The following is an 18,729-nucleotide window of genomic DNA, read 5'->3' on the forward strand; positions in this document are numbered from 1 at the left end:
TACTTCACAGAAAAGAACTATCTACGTGAAAATTTCCTCACTGTTCATATTTTAGCGAGATGCTGTTTTTCTAGGTTCATCCTGAAAAAACGTACTTCGCAGTCGCCGAAAAGGGAAGTTTTCCAAAGATCATAATCTATGCCTACCCTTCTCTGAAGCCGTACAGAATCTTGCGTGGTAAGTCTGGTAGGGTCTTAGTCCACAGTCAAGGCTAACAGCGTCTGGAAGGTAAATGAGATCACAGAATTTAACCAAGGCTCAGGAGAGAAACGAAAGTAAGGGGTAGAGAGGAAATGTATTGAATGAAATCGGCTTGGGGTTGTGGAGGCCAGTGAGTCTGAGAACCGTGGATCCGGCCCACAGGCTGGAGATTGCTGGAGAAGAGCTCATGGGCAGGCTCTAGGCAGCACTTCTTCTTCAGGGAATCTTCAGTTTTACTTTCGAGACCTTTCGACCGACTGGATAAAGCCTGCCTGCCTCCTCAAGGATGCAACCCGTAAGGTCGAATGACCAGAAATACTAGTCATGTTGGGGATGCTGTCACACCAACGGCCACACTGCTGGTTAGTACGATAGGACTGGACGTCACAGACTAACGACCAGAGACACGTACTGTTAGGGGTCACCATTATTAGCTCATAGTTTTGTTTTCTGTGCAATTGCTTTCAGCCGTCAGGTTTTGTTTTGTTTTTAATTTAGTTAACCTAGAACACAATGCTGGGCAATAGTTACTCCATCCTAAACCTCCAAGCCCTCATAGTTCCTACCATTCAGATTCACCGATTATACTTGCTTTTAGTGATATCTTAGGTCTGTTTCATTCCTCCATGTCATTCTAAGACCTCTCCTGCAGCTCTCTTCTCCTCCACCACCTCCTCCTTCTCCTCCTTCCTCTCCTCTGGCTCCTCTCCTCTCCCTCCTACTCCTTTCTCTCCCCCTGCTTCCTTCCTCTCCTCCCACTCTGAACCAGGATGTCCCACCCTATCCTCTCCATTGCTCAAAACTGTGGCTGGTTGTTTTAATTGACAACTTAGAGAACAAATGATGGCATGTTTACACAAGCTGGAGACAGGTGATGTTTAGAACAAGTATCACAATGCAGTGTTCAGATTGAAACCAGATAGTGGGGGAGAGAAATCAGCATTTGAATGTGTATACATTCCAAAAGAACATTATACCAACATTTTCCCCTTTAAGTCCAATAAAAGGCTCCTTTTCTTTCAATTCAATAATAATTATGAAATAATGAAAACTGTTAGGTAAAATCTACGTGTGCAATGTCCAGTCCATGTGTATTTAGCAACTTAGGAGAAAGTATCTGATTATCCTATCTATCTTGACAAGTTTAGAGTTCTATACCTAAATTAATGTTTATCCTTATTGGTATTACCTATATGAAAGCATTTCTTAACTTCTAAACAATTTAAGCTTAATTGTTCAGCTGTCAGTTTTTAACTCTAGGAGTTTTTCAATGACAAATTTAAAATTGCAGATTGAGTTCTGTCTGCTTCCTGGGCTTGGCTCACCTTCTTCCACAGGATGAAACATGTACGTCGTGTTTTCCTTGGAGAAAATACGATCACAACTTCTTCACCTTCCTTTTACAACCTTATAATCCATTCTAAAGCCAAGAGTGAAGAAATCGTTTTGAGAATTATACCGTTAGAAGACTGATGTGAATCTGCACTGATGTGAATCTCACTCATACTGCACATGCAGTATGAGTGAGGGGTGCGCTTGCCTGTACATATATTGGTGGAGGCCAGGACTTGATGTCAAACATTTTCCTCTACTGCTCTCCGCCTTATCTTGACACAGACCCTCCCAGTGCTCCTGGAACTTGCTATTTCCCCTAGGCTGGCTGGCCTGGAAGAGCTTGTGATACACCTGTCTATGCCCCTCCTCCACCCTATAGAATTAGAATAGCATCTGAACCTGGGTTCTGTGGTCAGAACTCAGGCACCCTTGCTTACACACTGGACAGTTCACCTGTTGGACCATCTCTGCATCACTCTTAGGTTCTTGACATTTTTACATTAACTCAGAACACTAGGGTACTACTCCTCTTCCTCCTCCTCCTCCTCCTCCTCATTTTCCTCTTCTCCTCTTCCTCCTCCTCTTCTCTCTCTTCATGTTACTGGACAGACTTGCAGTATAGGCTGGTCTTGAGCTTGTTATTTTCCAGTCACAGCTTCCAGTGCTGGGGTGAAAGGCATGTCCCCTCTGGGCTCAGCTTTCTCTCATATTTATCAGACTCCCATTCACCCTTGCAGATGGAACGGAGAATGCCTACGCTTATGTGAACTTTAACAGTGCCGGCACCTTGTTGGCCTCTGTTGGTTGTCATCCTGATTACAAGATAACCATCTGGAACTGGAGGGATGAGCTGCCCATCTTGAGGACAAAGGCATTTTCACAGGATGTTTTCAAGGTCACTTTCAATCCCGAAGATGAGGAACAGCTAACCACAGCAGGCTCAGGCCACATCAAGTATGTCTGGTTCCCATCAAAGAATCCAGTAGATGTTGTAAGGGCAGTTTCTAAATGGCTCGCAGGTGTGAGGATAAGTTTTGCAATTGTCAACTTTAGGGTTGTTTTTTTAAAATTAGGAAGATTTCAAATAGTTTAAAAAAATACTTTTAAAAAGTGTTATGCTTATGAAGGTGTTTTTTTTTTAACGTGTGTGTGTGTGTGTGTGTGTGTGTGTGTGTACCACACCCATATAGTGCCTGTGGAGGCCAGGAGAGGACCCTATGTTCCCTGGAACTGAGTTAGAGTGCGCTGCTGTGTGTGTGTGTGTGTGCATGTCATACATGCAGGGAACCAAACCCAGGTCCTCAGAGAGTGCTTCTAACTGCTGAGCCATCTCTCCAGTTCCAAATGCGTTCTTTTTAAAATGAACCAGCAGTGACAGTTTCCTTCCTCCTTCCCTCCCTCCCCTTTTCTTTTAGTGTACCTTTTACATTTTGATTTGGGGGGGGGGGGGTTGATCTCCAAAAGCAGCGTCCATCAAAGAAGCGATTTTAAATTAAGATTGCAGCCTTTTCATTGTCTCTGCCTAAAACTCTTCTCACGGAGCCTCAGGCACTTACACTGCAGGCTTTTACAAAGCCGTGCTGAGCCTCCAGACAGCTGTGAACTGTCTCACTTGTAGAGGCACACTGGCGGAACAGGAATCCTCACGGTAGTTCCCGACGACAAGCATGGTCTATTACCAATCTCAAACCTGTGGCTCCAAATCCCACCTCCACCTCGTTCTGCTTTCAGGATGGAATGATGTAGACCGTCTCTGTCTTACTTTTATCTAACATACTTTCAATCCGGATGGAAATTTTCACTCATGGCTGGTAACTGCTACGGCAAACGGCACAACTCAAAATTCAGTTATCACAAAGGCAGAGGACTTTTCCCTCCAGTGTTGGTTCTGTGTTGCCTGACAGGGAGGAGACACTACATGTCAGTCGGATGAATCAATGATGTTACTCATGCTGGGTGAGGTGGAAATGGAAAGAAACCACACGAACCGAGATGCCTATGGTCCCTTCCTCTCTTGTTTGCAGGTTCTGGACAATGGCCTATACATTCACTGGTCTCAAGCTGCAAGGCTCGCTGGGACGATTTGGCAAAACAGCCACTACTGACATAGAGGGCTACACAGAGCTTCCGGATGGGAAGGCGAGCACGCTGTAGAAATTCAGCAATAATGTTAGGCTGTGCAGGAATGGAAGCATGCTTAACCCGAAGTCAAGCACATGTTCTAGGGCTGTCAATGCTAACAGCTACTGTAATTATACATGTGGTGAACTCATTTTGCTTCTTTCAGACTATCAATTGAAATGAAAACATTTCTCTAAAATTTTCATAATCCATAGGTACACACCAGTTCCTGGGTTTGCTAAATATTATAGGCACCTGAAGCGTGTAAACGTTTTTCTGTATTAACATAGTGACATGCTTGTTACTTTTAATGATGTCATGGCATTATAACAGTTTATATTATCTTTCCTTTTTTTTTTTTTTTTTTTTTTTGTCATGATGTTCCAAGGGACTTAAAGGGTCAAGGTTTTAATCAAGCTTGTGTCTTTTATTTTGGTGTCAGGTTGTCATTCAGGAAGATGAGGTCACTTTATAGTCATATCTGTGACACTTTGGAATAACTTGTCAGTTGATTTTCTGACATTATTAGTTCACTTTTCTCTTGTTCTAACAGATTTTAAGGGCTTTTTGCCTAAAATGCTAACCAGGATCCATTTTCCTTTAACATCTTACTGGATCGCCTATTAGAATAAATTACCCTGTGTTACTTGTAATTGCTTCTGTCATAAGGAAATGCCAGCATGCAAATATTTTTTAAGAAGTCAAATTATCTGGTCATTTAAATGATGGGATAATTTGAATAAAAAGCATGGTATGTAATAGGAAATACAAATTCCCAGGCCAGCCAGTCTAGCAGAATTAGAAAGCTTCAGATTCAGTGGAGGACTCTGGCAAAATAGCAGTAATAATATGGATGTGACCTCTGACCTCCACATGTACTTGCATGTGTGTAGGCACCTACATATTCATGTGTTACTTCCCTCCCTCCCCCAACAAAAAGCCTTAGGTACTGGTTGTATTTCAAAATCTATACAACACCCTTAAATGAGTCTTCCAATTCTGAAGACCGCATTAAGGTAAACATCATTATAACCTTTCAGGATAACTCTTTTGGGTGGCGTGAACTATGTCTCTGAAAGTCCAGTAGAGTTTGTGTCTATGTAGGGGGAAAGTAACAATTTTAAATGGTAAAACCACAGAAGGAAATGTTTAGGGTTAAGAATGAAGAGTGTGGATTGGATGAAGACGTATTGGGAAAGAGGAAATTTTGAGTGAGAAGTGTGTGTGTGTGTGTGTGTGTGTGTGTGTGTGTGTGTGTGTGTAAATCAGGGAGATAGTGGTCAGAGTTATCACTGGTTCAGTTTTGCCTCCATGAAAGTGAGAACAAAGCTGTGGCTGGGGAAAACAAAGCACCCACATGCACAACCACATCTGGTGTTGTGACAAGTGTACCTCATATGTGTGGCTTTGGTCATGAAGGACCCATGTAAGTTTAGTAGTCAGGCACTGTTTGACACAGAGTCCACGCACCATAAATGTTACTTATCAGAACACTCATTAATTATTCTGAGAACCCCTGTCTGATGGCATGCCCTGTGGAAACTGTTGAATTAAGCATCAATTTGGAGCCATCCCAAATACCTTCCTCGTTTGAAACTGAGCTATAATCTGCTCAACTCAGTAGTGGCCCTGCAACTTACCAGACAGGACTATGTGTAGAAAGAGGACCTTGTCTGTGAAAGATTTTTAAATGCCCAGTTTTGATTCAGGAGTCATTCCACTCCTGAATCCCACCCTTGAGAGATGTATAAAGAAATCTGCAATGAGCATTCACGGGGAGATCAGCACTAACAGACGACCTAGTCACGGAGTGCTAGCCTGCAGAGGAAGGCTAACGTCAGAATAGGAAGGAAACATCAAAAGATAATTGGAGGTTGAGTCTGTGATGGCTAGCTTTTCTCTGTTTTCTTTGCTTCCATACTCAAGCTTTCTATTTTCACCGCCTAGAAAAAGAACCACCTAATTGAGATTCGGACATAGGTATTTAATGCCTATGCACGTTTCTTTCTCTACACCTGTCAGGTGCTCTCCGGGTCAGAGTGGGGCAACCTGCTGCTTTGGGATGGCAGCCTCATCAAGGTGGAGCTCTGTCGAATTGGCATGAAGCCCTGTCACCAAGGTCCCATCAACCAGATAATGCTGGATGAGGGGGAAGTTATCACTGCCGGGTCAGACGGCTGTATCAGGGTAAGGCAACAACAGCGCTCTGCCTAAGACCTGCAGATCTCAGGTTTTGTCTTACAGGCTGCTTTCTGAACGGGGTCAGTGGTCACTTATTTCCAAGACCAGCTCATTTGAAATAATTCTTCTCACGTGCTAAATATTGCACTGTTGTCAGAGCTAATGGAAACGTTCTGAAGGGATCTCTTGTTCTTGTGCTTCAAGTGTTGACATAGCAGCTTCAGAAAATGAAAGCCCATGTTAGCAGACAATAAGCTGTGGGCATGCATCCTTTCAAAATGCCCACTATAGGCATGCATTTTCTAAGGAATGAAAATTCTGAATTTTATTTTATTTTTGAAACAGGGTCTTATTATGTAGCCCTTACTAACCTGTAACTCACTGTGCAGCCCAGGTTGGCCTTGAACTCCCGGAGATCTGCCTGCCCTGCTCCACCAGGGCTGGGATTAAAACTGCGTGTCGGGGCTGGAGAGATGGCTCAGAGGTTAAGAGCACTGCTTGCTCTTCCAGAGGTCCTGAGTTCAATTCCCACAACCCCATGTGTGAGAATTGTTGCGGGCTCACAACTATTTATCATGAGATCTGGTGCCCTCTTCTGGCCTTCAGGTGTACATGCAGGCAGAACACTATATACAGAATAAAAGAAATAAATCTTAAAAAAAAAACAAAAACAAAACACACCACACACTTAAAACTGCATGTCACCGAGCTGGTGGTGAGAATGCCATGGATGGCACCTCCCGTGAGCCCTACCCTTCCTAAAAACCTGTAGTCTTGTGATTTGCCTTGTAGTCCTCTTGGTATATGGCTTTCTGGAGGCCTTCTAGCTCTTAAATTCTTCAAGACTAATTTGTGCTGTCTTTATATCCTTGAACAGATGGGCTTCCTCTGGAGAGTGATGAACTTACCGGAGGCTTTACTTTTAGAGAAAACTATCTCTCTCTCCCAGATGCTAACAACTGCCAATGACTCTATGGCCTGGGATGGAATTGTGGATACAGTGCCCCCCCTCTATGCTGAGATTTTGTCTGGCTCTGACTTGCAGGAGTTTTCTATGTGTTTTGTATATATCACAGCTGCTGTGAGCCCATATATGCAGCTCTATTTCTGTCCAGAAGAGAACGCTTCCTTACAGTCATCCACCACACAGGTTCTTGTTGCCTTTCTGCCTCATCTTCCGCAACAGTTCCCCGAACCTTTTGAGGAAGGAGGAGGATGTAGATATAATATATTCCCTTTAGGGCTGATAGTTATACAGTTTCTTACTCTCTGTACCTTGGCCAGTTGTAGGTCATGGTGTCAATCACAATAGGAAGCAAATAGAAGCTTCTCAGGTGAGGGTTGAGAGAAACGCTGATCTATGGGTATAAAAATAAGCCATTGAAAGTCAGTTTATTATTGTGTCTATTTAGCTGCATCACAGGAGTTCATTCTCTCTTAGAGCCTATAACCAGTCTGCTCATAGATATCAGCCAGATAATGATGCCATTGTAATGATGGGTCTCCTTTTACGGAGAGGGACTTAAATCCCATTTGAAAGTGGCTGGTTACCACCATGATGTTTGTGCCACTGCTGCACCAATAAATATTTCTCTCCAGGCCACTCATTGTTATTGCACTTGTGATCCATAGCTGGATACAAATGATCATTACTTTTCTCCTCCAGAAGCATGTATAGCACTGTCTGTCCCTACGAAAATTCGCCAGTTAGAGATGAGGCTCCCAGGAATTAGATTTTGCCACGTTAAATGACTCAAGCGTGTGATATCTTCAGCAACAGAGGGTCACTGTCAAGTTCCGGAGGGTCAACAAGAGCAATGGCAATAGCCTGTAATGTTGGGGGGGGGGTGTCTATGGGACCTCACTGGCCTACATCTCCAAATGAAGTAACTTGTGCCTGCCACCTTTTGTTTAGCCTCTGGTGCCCAGCGGGGACATTGTTGCTGGGTTATAAAACACTTTCTTATTGATTTTGTAAGATATGGGACTTCGAGACAATAGATACTGCTGACATTGTAGATGAAAGTGGATTGTTGGAGATAGAGCCTATTAATGAACTTCAAGTGGACAAGAATGTCAACCTCTTCTCACTGATAAAGATGAGTGAAATTGGAAATAACTATTGGCTGGCTCAGGTACGTTAACGTTCTTTTGTTTTGGCTTTTTAACTGCACCAGGACCTAAAATTAAAATAGAAACAAAATTGATTGTTTGGACTAGAATGTTCCATGTTACAGAGCATTATGGGATAATTTACTTTGCTTATTATATGTTTATAGTGTTAAATATGGAATGGTATTTTTAATATATTTCAGTTACACTTTATAACATGTAAGCGCTAGATGTTATTGTTGGTCGTTATTTTAACTGAATCACAGGAAGAATGATTTTAATTTGGCGAACATTAAAAACCATAAACTCTTATTAGCTATTTAATTTTTTAGGATGCCAGTGGAGCCATATGGAAGCTCGACCTTAGTTTCTCAAATATTGTAAGTGTGCCGGTTTTCCTTATTTTCTCCTAAGTGGTATCGCAAAACATTCTTCGACATTCACTAAAAGCTGCATCTTTCTTCACATTAGATCATTGTTTTCGTTTAAAAAAAAAAAAAGGACTATGTCATTATACACTGGACATTTCCTAAACACACAGTCTTCGTTTATGTTACTCATGCCATCTTCGCAGCTGCTCTGCTGAGCAGCCGGGAAGACCTGGGAAGTAGCATTTGCTGGGATCTGTAAACTCAGTCATTAACTTCTGAGCCACGACTCCATCTGCTTTTCTTGATCCCCAAGTCCACCGCTCATACTTTCTCTCTTTGCGCATGGGTTTCAGGACTCTATTTACATTTCTTTAAAGTTGGCTTTAGTTTTATGTAAAACTCTGTCTTTGAGATCTTGTGTGATCTTTGTCTGTTCTCAGACCCAGGATCCGGAATGCCTCTTCTCTTTCCATTCTGGACCCATTGAGGCCTTGGCTATTTCTCCTCTCACTTATATCATGGCCACAACTGCCTTGGACTGTAAGTATGAACTACCCTCTTCCAGCCATACATGTGTGTGCCTGTGACATGCATATCCATGTATACATATACATGTATACATATACATATGTTCGTGTGTGTGTGTGTGTGTGTGTGTGTGTGTGTTAACCAGAAGCCAACATCAGGCATTTTCCTCTATTGCTTTTCAACTTATTTTTTTGAGAAAGGGTCTCTCACTAAACCCTGAGTTCACGAACTGTTTAGACAGCCAAGAAGCTTCAGGGATTCTCCTGTCTTTGCCTCCCCAGCTCCGGGGTTACAGGCATATTCCACCTTGCCTGGCTTTCTCATGCATGCTGGCGATCCCAAGCTTAAGTCCTCATATTTGCACAGCAGACACTTCACTGTCTCGAGTCATCTCCCTAGTCTTGTAAGTGGGAGCTTACAAGTGGCTTTAATGATCTGTTATTGTGTGTGTTAATTTAAAGATAATCAAAAAGAAAAAAAAACATTTAAAACGCTGTTAGGCTATCAGTAGATTCTGTAATATTTCCTATAAAAAGAGAACAGAGATTTTTTTAAAATAAATACTGTGATTATAATTTGTTTCTTTTAAAACTGTTTTTTTTTTCTTCTTCTATAGGCTCTGTTCGCATCTATGATTTTGCTAGCAAAACTCTTTTGATTCAGATGAAATTCAAACAAGGCGGTACTTCCCTTGCTTGGGTACCCCAATCGGTAAGTCCGTTGCATCAGCTTCCACCAGAAACACTGGAAAATATACTGTATCTGTGGTATCTTGTAGAGATGTAATTGTTTTCTGGCTCAGAATTTTAGAAGTATAAATATTTCAAGTTTGTTTAATTTACTGAGAACGTTGAAGAAATCATCTTCTGATATTACTTTTCCGGGTTTGTTCTGCTTAATGAAAATCTATTTATAAGCCAGCTGGGCATAGTCATAGCTCTGTCTTGCGAAGTAACTGTGCAAGTAACTTGAGGTATCTTCTGACCGTGCAACCACGCTTTTTAAAACACCGTGAGACTGTTTGAGGAGTCATTCATTCCTACTGTGAGGGGATGAAATCACAGAGAAAACCATTCAGGTGTGCCCAGGTAGGTCTGGCTCGCCATTGTTTGCGTGAATGCTGCCTGCAATGCGTCGTGTAAGATGTCCCGATGTCTGCCCGCCTCTGCCTTCAGTTCTCACGGTAACATTTCTTCTTCACTCCAGTCTGCTCTCCTCAGGCTGAATTTGCCTTGAGTTTTTGCTTTCTCCTAACACCGGATCTTTTCCCAGGCTCTATTCTGTCTCAAGGGCTCTGGTACCTGTCTAGTTCTTGACCCTTGAGAATCTCAGCTCCAACCATTTTCACTGTAGTGGAACCCTCAAGCAAGGTCAGCTTTCTTTGCTCCATGTTGTAAGTGGCTAGCCTTCCTTATGTGAGTTCATATTTTATACTCACGTACGTGCTAACAGGGGGCATTCTGTCTGTCAGTGAACTGCTGGTGACAGGTGCTTCTTCCGAGGGAGGCAGGCACGCTGCTAGTGAGGCTAGTCAGAAGCTCGAATTTCCGTAGAGTACCCTGCTTGTGGTCATCATAGAGAAGTGACCTGGAACTGAAGGACGTTGGCATAACCTGGAAGCCAGAGTTGAGAAGGGGCGGGTAATGCTAAGTTAACCTGAGTGGAAACAAGACGCAGAGTTGTTTCCGTGTGTGCTGCTAATCTCTAAACTAAAGTCGGGTCCTGTGCATTTGATTGTTTCCCAAGGTAAGCTTTTCTGCATCCCAGATCATCATAGGATTTGAAGACGGTGTCGTCCGGATTCTTGAACTTTATGATCCGAAAGGGCTTACAATTTTTGCAGGACGAAAGAAAGTCTTAGATGCAGAATTACAACTGAAATATGTCTTCAAACCTCATACTGCTGAGGTCACGGCTTTAGCTTATGAACGTGAGGGGGAGATCTTAGCCACCGGGGTAAGCACAAGAATCCCTCTCATTTCCATGCCCAGCTTTCCCTTAAGCGCACGTACTCCATCGTGCTTTATTTCACATTTTGTGTTCTTATTTTTTTTTTCAGTGCAGTCTATCTATAGTATTCAAGAACTGTCTCATACATTAAATTTTAATGCTTCTTCTAAATGAGTAGAAAACTTCAGTTGGGACTCAGGCTGCATGAATTACTTATCGTCACTGATTTATAACCTAGGTTTGCTCTTAAGGAGGGCTGCCATGGGTGAGGTTTATGAAGTTCAGTGGGAGAGCTCTTGCCTGCCGTGTTGCAGGCTCTGCCTTGATCCTTGGTACCCCCTAAATGCAAACCAAAGCAAAAGCCTGCCTCAGACAAAGGAAATAACGAAGTTTTTAACTATTAACTTTATTAACTATTTAACATAAATATTAAATATTCTACAGGGAGTAAGAGGTGAACAGATACACTGTGGAATTATTTTAGAAATTCATTATATATATATATATATATGTATACATAAACACACCCACACATATATGTATGGTAATCACATTTCTATAACTGTGAACTTGAACACAATCAAACATTTGAAAATAATTAGATGAATCTGGAATACCTGATCATTGTGTCTCTAAGTGTAAATTAGACAGACTACATGATACTAAATCTTTGTGTCCTGTGAGCTTGTTGTCATAGTATATGTATTGAGGGGGCATGTCCTTTTTTTCTAGAGTAAAGATAAGACTGTCTTCTTTTTCAATGTGGAAAAGGATTACAAGCCGATTGGTTACCTTAACACTCCCGGGCCTGTTCGCCAGTTGATGTGGTCTCCGGCCAGTCATGTAAGTCATCAAATGATTACTATATCTTTCCCTGGCTTGTTTTCTTTTTGAACTTGTAAACATTTGCCTATGGGTAACTGATATGCGTGACATTTCCTTTTTTAGCCTGAAAGCACCATACTGATTATCTGTGAGAACGGGTATATTCTTGAATCTCCATGCCCAACCATTGAGAACATAGATGACCACGATGTCGTCTCCTATGAAATTCAGGACGCACTTCTCAGATGTTTCCATTTCACAAGTGTCAAATCTAAGATTCTGGTATGAGATATTCTTGAGACATTATCTCCTTTTCTTTTCTTTCATTTGGATATGCAACATCCTATATGAGATTCTGGGAGAATACAAATGAAATAAAAACAGATCCTGGCCCGAAGGAGCTTATACGCTGGTAAGAAGGAGGCCAACTGTAGTAGGAGGCAGATGTGGACAGAGAAGTAAAATAATCAAAGAGCAAAGAAAAGCACTTCAGGGTGTAGAGAGGAGTGATGTTGCTGACGGCGGGGTGAGAGAGGGTGAAAAGTAGCTACCTGGAAGTGACAGTACTCAGAAGATGGGAAGAGATTTGAGAGAGTGAGCGGAAGATGGACGCAGCAATGCTGGCAGAAATCCATCTCAGCTTTCTCAGAAGTGAGGAAGGGCTGGTGAAATGGCAGCATGCCGTCTGTAAGCAGAGGTGACGGGACCAGAGCAAAGCTCTCTTTAGATGCCAGCCAAGCCATGTCAGATCACTGGGATCTCTTGTGAAAAAGAGGACTAGGGTGAAGAGATCGTATAAATTAGGAACCTAGTTCTCATGGCTGAATAGGAGGTAGGGCTAGCAGTGCCGCCGGACTCTACATTTGACAGCTCGTGATACTGAGTGCCTTCATCACAGGGTTTCGGGAGCAGGAAACAAGTTTCCTCATTTCCTATTTCAGTCCACAGGGTTTCTGGTTTGACAGGAACAGACTCTGAGGAACAAAACAAAACAAAAAACATCACTCTACTTCTCTTATAGGCGAGCACTGCAAAATGATTGCAGTGAGATTGGTATCAAGGAGATAAAGCAGATACAATGTTCATCACAAAGATTTTAATGTTAATGATAAAAGTATATCCCCAGAGGGTAATTATGTGTAAAAGGCGTTTGTTATATTCAAGCTCTGAGAGTTTCTAGAATGCGTCTTCCTTCTACAATTTTTGTCATGTTCAAACATAAAATAACACATCTTAATTGTCTGCTTATTATCTTCTTTTTTTTAAAAAAGAGATTACTAGAAATTAAAAGGAGAGAAAGACAAAAGGAGTTGAAGGAGAAGGAAAAAGCAGCGAGGAGGATGAGGCTAGCGTTAGAGAGGGAAGAAGCTGGAGAAGGTGAAGTGTTGGAGGAGGAATTACCGGAGGAGGAGGAGGAAGACGAGGAGGAGGAAGAGGCCCCACTGCCTGAGATCTTCATTCCAGCAAGGCCCTCTCCTGTCCTTTGTGGGTTTTACTCAGGGCCAGGGAAGTTCTGGGTGTCATTGGTGAGTACTAATTCCAAGACTTTCCCTCAGCCCCTATCCAGCCCAGTTTATGGTCACTTTTTTTTTCCACTAAATTTGTTCTTATGCCTATGTTGAGAATTTTATATGTAACTATTGATGTGGCTATGAGTTTTAATATGTTAGGTTTTAAACATTTTAAATAGGTCTGCCTTTTGTTATCTGTCATCCCTTAACACCAAACTCACCCGTCCAGGAAGATCAAAGGTGGGAAAACTGAAGAGTAGATAGTCAAGGGGCGAAGCCACCTGAATCTATTTCCTTTCCTTTTCTTTTTTCTTTCTTTCTTTCTTTTTTTTTTAAATTTGAAAAGAGCAGCTTTTGCATATTGTGACAATCTGCTTACGTCCATGCTGGGCAGCATATCGGAGGCTAGGACTCTGTATGCTTTCAGATGACCTCATTCTCCACCAACCAAAATTGGGCCTAAGCAAATAAGGAATGAGAGCAAATGGATGTCACAAAGACTGATACAAGGAAGTGTCACAATGTGTGTGAGGGTTCTATGTTATCTGCTTATATACCATATAGTCTTACTGTGAAGCATTTTCTCAATATATTGCAAAGCAAGATTTCCTTTATTATAGATGTTACAGTTTTCGCTTCCAAACACCCAAACACACACACACACACACACACACACACATGCACGCACACACACACACATACCTTACCCTTCCCCCAAGAAACTGGCTTGAAACTATATGGAAAGATTATTACTAATTCATAGTTGGTCCCAGTGTCTTGAAACCAAGTGGCTGTATTGCTTAACTGACATCCCCAAGGTCAGTTAAGCAATACAAAGCGGAACTAGGATGTGGTCTCCATAGCCATTAGCCATTAGGAGTTCTGAGGCATTCAGCTCCACCGCGAGGTAAAGCAGATCACAGAGGTCTTTGTCATCTTGCTTGGTCCAGCCATAAACCTACTCTAGAAAAGCTGCCTCATTTTGAAGTCAGGACTCCAGTCCTTAAATCAGGACTCCCACTGTTGGTCAATTCTACTGCCCAGTAGTGTTTACTTTACAAATTATTATTTCAATTTCTTCTTCTCCCCACAAACATTTTGCAACTTTCCTCTCTCTCCGGACACTCCCTATTTCACAGAGAAAATAAAGGGAGTCAGAAGGACTTTCCCAATCTTTTCTTAACAATAGCACCAATCTCTGCTCTTTTTTGCCTATTGTTATAATTGATAGATGTTGCTTAGCAACCTGCCCAGGGCAGTGTTTTCCAGGCCTCTTAGGTCTGCTCCTATTCCATCATGTTCTCCGTAATTTTGCTCCTGAAACAGATTACTACTTAGTGTGTATTATCAGTTCCTGTCTTCTCAATTCTTTCCATCGGCACACGAGGTTCTTGTAATTTTTGACACTCCCCTCCCCCATTCCCCCCACCCCCACATACACACATACTGTTGCTTTATAGGAAAATCTGAATAAATGGAGCTATCAGCTCCTTTTCACCACTTAGTTGATATTCAACCTTAGTTGATCTTTGGTTTTATTTCCATATCTTCATATCTCCAATGATTCTACATTGCCAGGTTTAGTGGTCACTTCTCTGTGCATTTGACCTGTTGACCCTTTCTCTTCCTTAAGAATACTTTGGTTTCTTCTCTTGGCTTCCAACACATCATCATAACCATCGTTGTTATTTTGTGGTACTGGAGCTTGAACCCAGGGCCTCATGCATGCTAGGCATACACTCTACCCAAACTGCATCCCTACCTCCTCTTAGCTTCCAGAATCTCTCTTTCTCGCTCTCACATACACACACCTTATATGTGAATGTGTGCAGTTGCCTGAGGTGGCCGGAAAGGGGCTTCAGATCTCCTGGAGCTGGAGTTATATGGTTTTGAACCACTCAGTGTGGGTGCTGTGAACCAAATTTTAGTCCTTTGGAAGAGTAACAAGCTTCCTTAATTGTTAAGCCATTTCTCCAGGCCCTAAGAGTTTAATTTCTTTCATGCTATACTCAATTTTACATATTTCAATTTTCTATTATTTACTTATTTTTTAAATTTTATTTATTTATTTATTCACTTTATATCCCGATCACAGCCGCCCCCTCCCTCCTCTCCTCCCAGTCCCACCCACCCTCCCCTTCCACCGCCTCCCTATTCATCAGAAAAAGAGGAGCCCCCCCCCAACCAACCCCAGCTCATCAAGTTGAATCAGGACAGAGCGAATCCTCTTTCCCTGTGGTTTGGTGAGGCAGCTCCACCAGGGGGAAGTGATCAAAATGCAGGCAACAGAGTTCATGTTGGAGACAGTACCCAGTCCCTTTACTAGGGGACCCACATGATGCCCTAGCTAGCCCTCAGCTACATCCGTGTAGGGGACCTCTGTCCAGTCTATGCATGGTCCTTCATTGGTGCCTCAGTCTCCGCAAGCCCTTCTGGGCCCTGGTTGGTTGGCTCTGTTGGTGTTTCTGTGGAGCTCGTGTCACCTCCAGGCCTTTCCAGCCTTTCCCCCACATTTTCACAAGATTCCCTATGCTTCGCCCAATGTTTGACTGTGAGTTTACTTCTTACTATACTTTGATAGACTTCTATAGTTTTCCAGTGCCTTTGGAGTTGTTCTGATGGATATTTTATAAACTTACCTATTGATATGCTTGTCATTCTGTTTCATTGGTCTGTCTTTTGTTCTGATTTCTTTGTTAAATCAAATCTTGTCCTTCCCAGCACACATACTTATTTTTTTACTAAGCCCTAGACATTTTATGTGACAAACTTGAGAGATACCTTGATCCTTGGCATGTTTCTATTGCCTCCTCAAGATTTCTCTTTGCTTCTAGAAAGCAGGCAGCGAGCCTAAGTCACTTTACTCCCGTCAGTAATGAGATATGATTTGAAATCATGTTTTAATTCCAGTTTACTCACATTTTTTTAAAATTTAAGTTTATTTTTCAAGTTTTATATGTTTATATAATGTTATTTTGATCATATCTATTCACCACTACATCCCTGAATCGTTCCCATTGCCTTCTACCCAGGTTCCCTTCCAATATCATAGCCTTTCTACAATTATTATTATTAATAAACTAATAATAATAACAACAATAATCTATTATTAATAGTGTTGCCCATAACCACAGGGTTAGGGGGCCATCCACTGGGGCATGGGCAACCTACCATCAACCAAATGGAAAAAGAAGGGCCATCCTCCCTCCATTGGCAGCCAGAAATTGCCAGTAGCTGCTCTGCCAAGGGTGAGGCCATGGGGGTCCCTCCTCCTCCACCCATGATGGAATTTTGACTGTCCACAGTCGCTGATGTGTGCAACAGTCATGCCATGTTCAGGAGTCAGCACTCACAGCTCCTCTTCCTATCTGCCAGTTCTTATGCTCTTTCTGGTCCCCCTTCCTCAATGTTTCTTGAGCCTTGGGGTGAGGTGTGTATGTGTGTGTGTGTGTGTGTGTGTGTGTGTGTGTGTGTGTGTTGATAATAGACGGCTTGTCCACAGCTGAAACATGCGTAATTATTTAAGTACGTTGACTAACCACTTCCCATGGCAAAAAAGAGAAAAATAGAAAAGTAATTTAAGTCTCTGGGTATAAACAAATATGTAGAAAGCAGTTCGACAAATTCACCACGTAGCAAAATAACAGCAGTTCCCTGTCACACACACACACACACACACACACACGCACGCACACACGCACGCACGCACACACGTACGCATCCACCAACCCTATCATCTCTGTAGCAATAGTACTCTCCGATTTCAATAGAATCCACTGGAAAATATATTGATAAGGCGCCTTCCTTTTCTTTGGACTGGGAAGAGTTGGCCTTGCAACGAGTTCAAGAAGCTGCAGATAGATTTATTCAGCTTCTTTGCCTCTCACTCCCATTTTATCTGCTTCAGGAAGAAAAACAGTACGACATGCCAGGTTTACTCCTGATTTTCACTGTCTTCTTTGTCTTGGTGCTTGGGCGGATCCCAGGGCTCAACAAGGGTTGTGTGTGCGTATGTGGTTTATTCCCCCTTATCCTTGGCACGTGTAGCTCGATCAATGCACTGTGCCACTGCCCAGAGTCAAAACTTAATATTCTGATTTTTAGGCTGATCATTTTGTTACTTTGCCTTTGTTAGTCACTCATGTGTTTCATGTGTAAATGTCCGGGCATTTAATTCACTTCCTTTATTAAGACTCCCATCCATATAGGGAAATAAAACAAGTTGGAACAACGTGGCTGTTACAAATTGTTAAGAGTCTTCTCACTGGGCAGTGACATACTTTCCCCCTCTGAACTGCCTTTCCTAGAAAATTAATAGTGTTTAAAGTTACCCCAGACCGAAAGCAATTGTGAAAACAATGATCTGCAAAGTCTTTTTGTTTTTAAATACTGTCTCTACAGAATATCACTTCACATCACAAAATACAATTCATCTAATACCTAGAGGTGAAGTCTCTCTTGTGCTGACTTCTAAGTAGAAACTATCACTATTATAATTATATAACTGCATATTAATGAGCAACAGAGATGCTTTGTAGAAATAACATCTACTTTTAACCGTCATATAGCAGAGGATGCTTTCAAGTATTACTTTGTGTCTTAAATTTGAAATGACCTAAAACCCCTCAAGGAACCAAATGTGTGTTATGTTCACAAATCATCTTTTGTACTTTTTATCTTCCAGGGCCACTATGATTCTGGGTTTCTGTATCACTGTCAATTTCCCCCATATGTCAGTGGCAGTGACTTCCAAAAACAGAAAGATGAAGCATTTGATTTCCGCCGCCTTGAGAATACAGATGACAACCCTGTCCAAACCATCAGTTTCAGGTGAAGAGGACTTGAGAAGGAACTTCAGTGTCTGTGCTTTTGTTTACCCTGGATGCGTTGCTCTGTTTCCCGTTGCCGGAACAAAACACCCCGGCAAAAGCACCTCAAGAGGGAAAGGGTTTATCTTAGCTCATATTGAAGGCACTGTCCATCATGACTGGGATACCAAGGCAGCAGGATTGTGTCATGTCTGTAGGTAAAAAGGAAAAAGCCATCAATGAAAACTAGCGTTCACCGACTTTTGTCATTTGTTCCCTCCAGAATCCCCTGCTCTGGAAATGGTCATACCTCCAATTAAGCTGGGTTTTCCCCTTATCCATTAAAGTAGCCTTCTCCCTCTTCTCCTCCCAGTTACACCTTCCCTCCCTCTTCCCCTTATCCCCCCTCCCCTACTCCTCAGAAAAGAGTTGTGTCTCCCCCCCACACACACACACAACCCACCCCAGCACATCAAGTTACATCAGGACTGAGGGCATCCTCTTCCCCTGTGGCCTGGTGAGGCAGTCCTGCCAGGGCACTTCCCAGAGATACTAGACCCTTTCAAGTTGACAATAGTAACCATCATAACTAGAATCGTTCCTTTTTGAACAATTCCTTTTTTATATTTTTGGAGACCTATTCAAGTGCAGGGAAACACACACAGTATCTGGTTAAAGTAATTAAATGAACAAATTAAAATGAAAGCTAAGCCTAGCCTTGAAATTATAGTTAAACCCTGCAGGTTTAGTATCCTGTGTTGTACCGAAGTTTCTGTTTAGCACATA

General features: G+C 42.2%; 1 protein-coding gene across 1 annotated transcript in view; it reads left to right on the forward strand.

Moving 5' to 3' along the window:
- The window catches only part of Cfap44 (cilia and flagella associated protein 44), a 74,636-nt gene that overhangs the window by 13,679 nt on the left and 42,228 nt on the right, over positions 1 to 18,729 (forward strand). The window contains exons 6-18 of the mRNA XM_060370465.1: positions 75 to 177; positions 2,274 to 2,490; positions 3,561 to 3,675; positions 5,680 to 5,844; positions 7,818 to 7,973; positions 8,283 to 8,330; positions 8,762 to 8,861; positions 9,466 to 9,560; positions 10,596 to 10,805; positions 11,532 to 11,642; positions 11,748 to 11,906; positions 12,896 to 13,150; positions 17,820 to 17,965. Of these exons, the coding sequence (XP_060226448.1) occupies positions 75 to 177; positions 2,274 to 2,490; positions 3,561 to 3,675; positions 5,680 to 5,844; positions 7,818 to 7,973; positions 8,283 to 8,330; positions 8,762 to 8,861; positions 9,466 to 9,560; positions 10,596 to 10,805; positions 11,532 to 11,642; positions 11,748 to 11,906; positions 12,896 to 13,150; positions 17,820 to 17,965 (1,880 nt within the window). The remainder of the gene's footprint in view (positions 1 to 74; positions 178 to 2,273; positions 2,491 to 3,560; positions 3,676 to 5,679; positions 5,845 to 7,817; positions 7,974 to 8,282; positions 8,331 to 8,761; positions 8,862 to 9,465; positions 9,561 to 10,595; positions 10,806 to 11,531; positions 11,643 to 11,747; positions 11,907 to 12,895; positions 13,151 to 17,819; positions 17,966 to 18,729) is intronic.

The sequence above is a fragment of the Meriones unguiculatus genome, chromosome 17 (genome assembly GCF_030254825.1).
Source record: "Meriones unguiculatus strain TT.TT164.6M chromosome 17, Bangor_MerUng_6.1, whole genome shotgun sequence".
NCBI classification, from domain to species: domain Eukaryota; kingdom Metazoa; phylum Chordata; class Mammalia; order Rodentia; family Muridae; genus Meriones; species Meriones unguiculatus.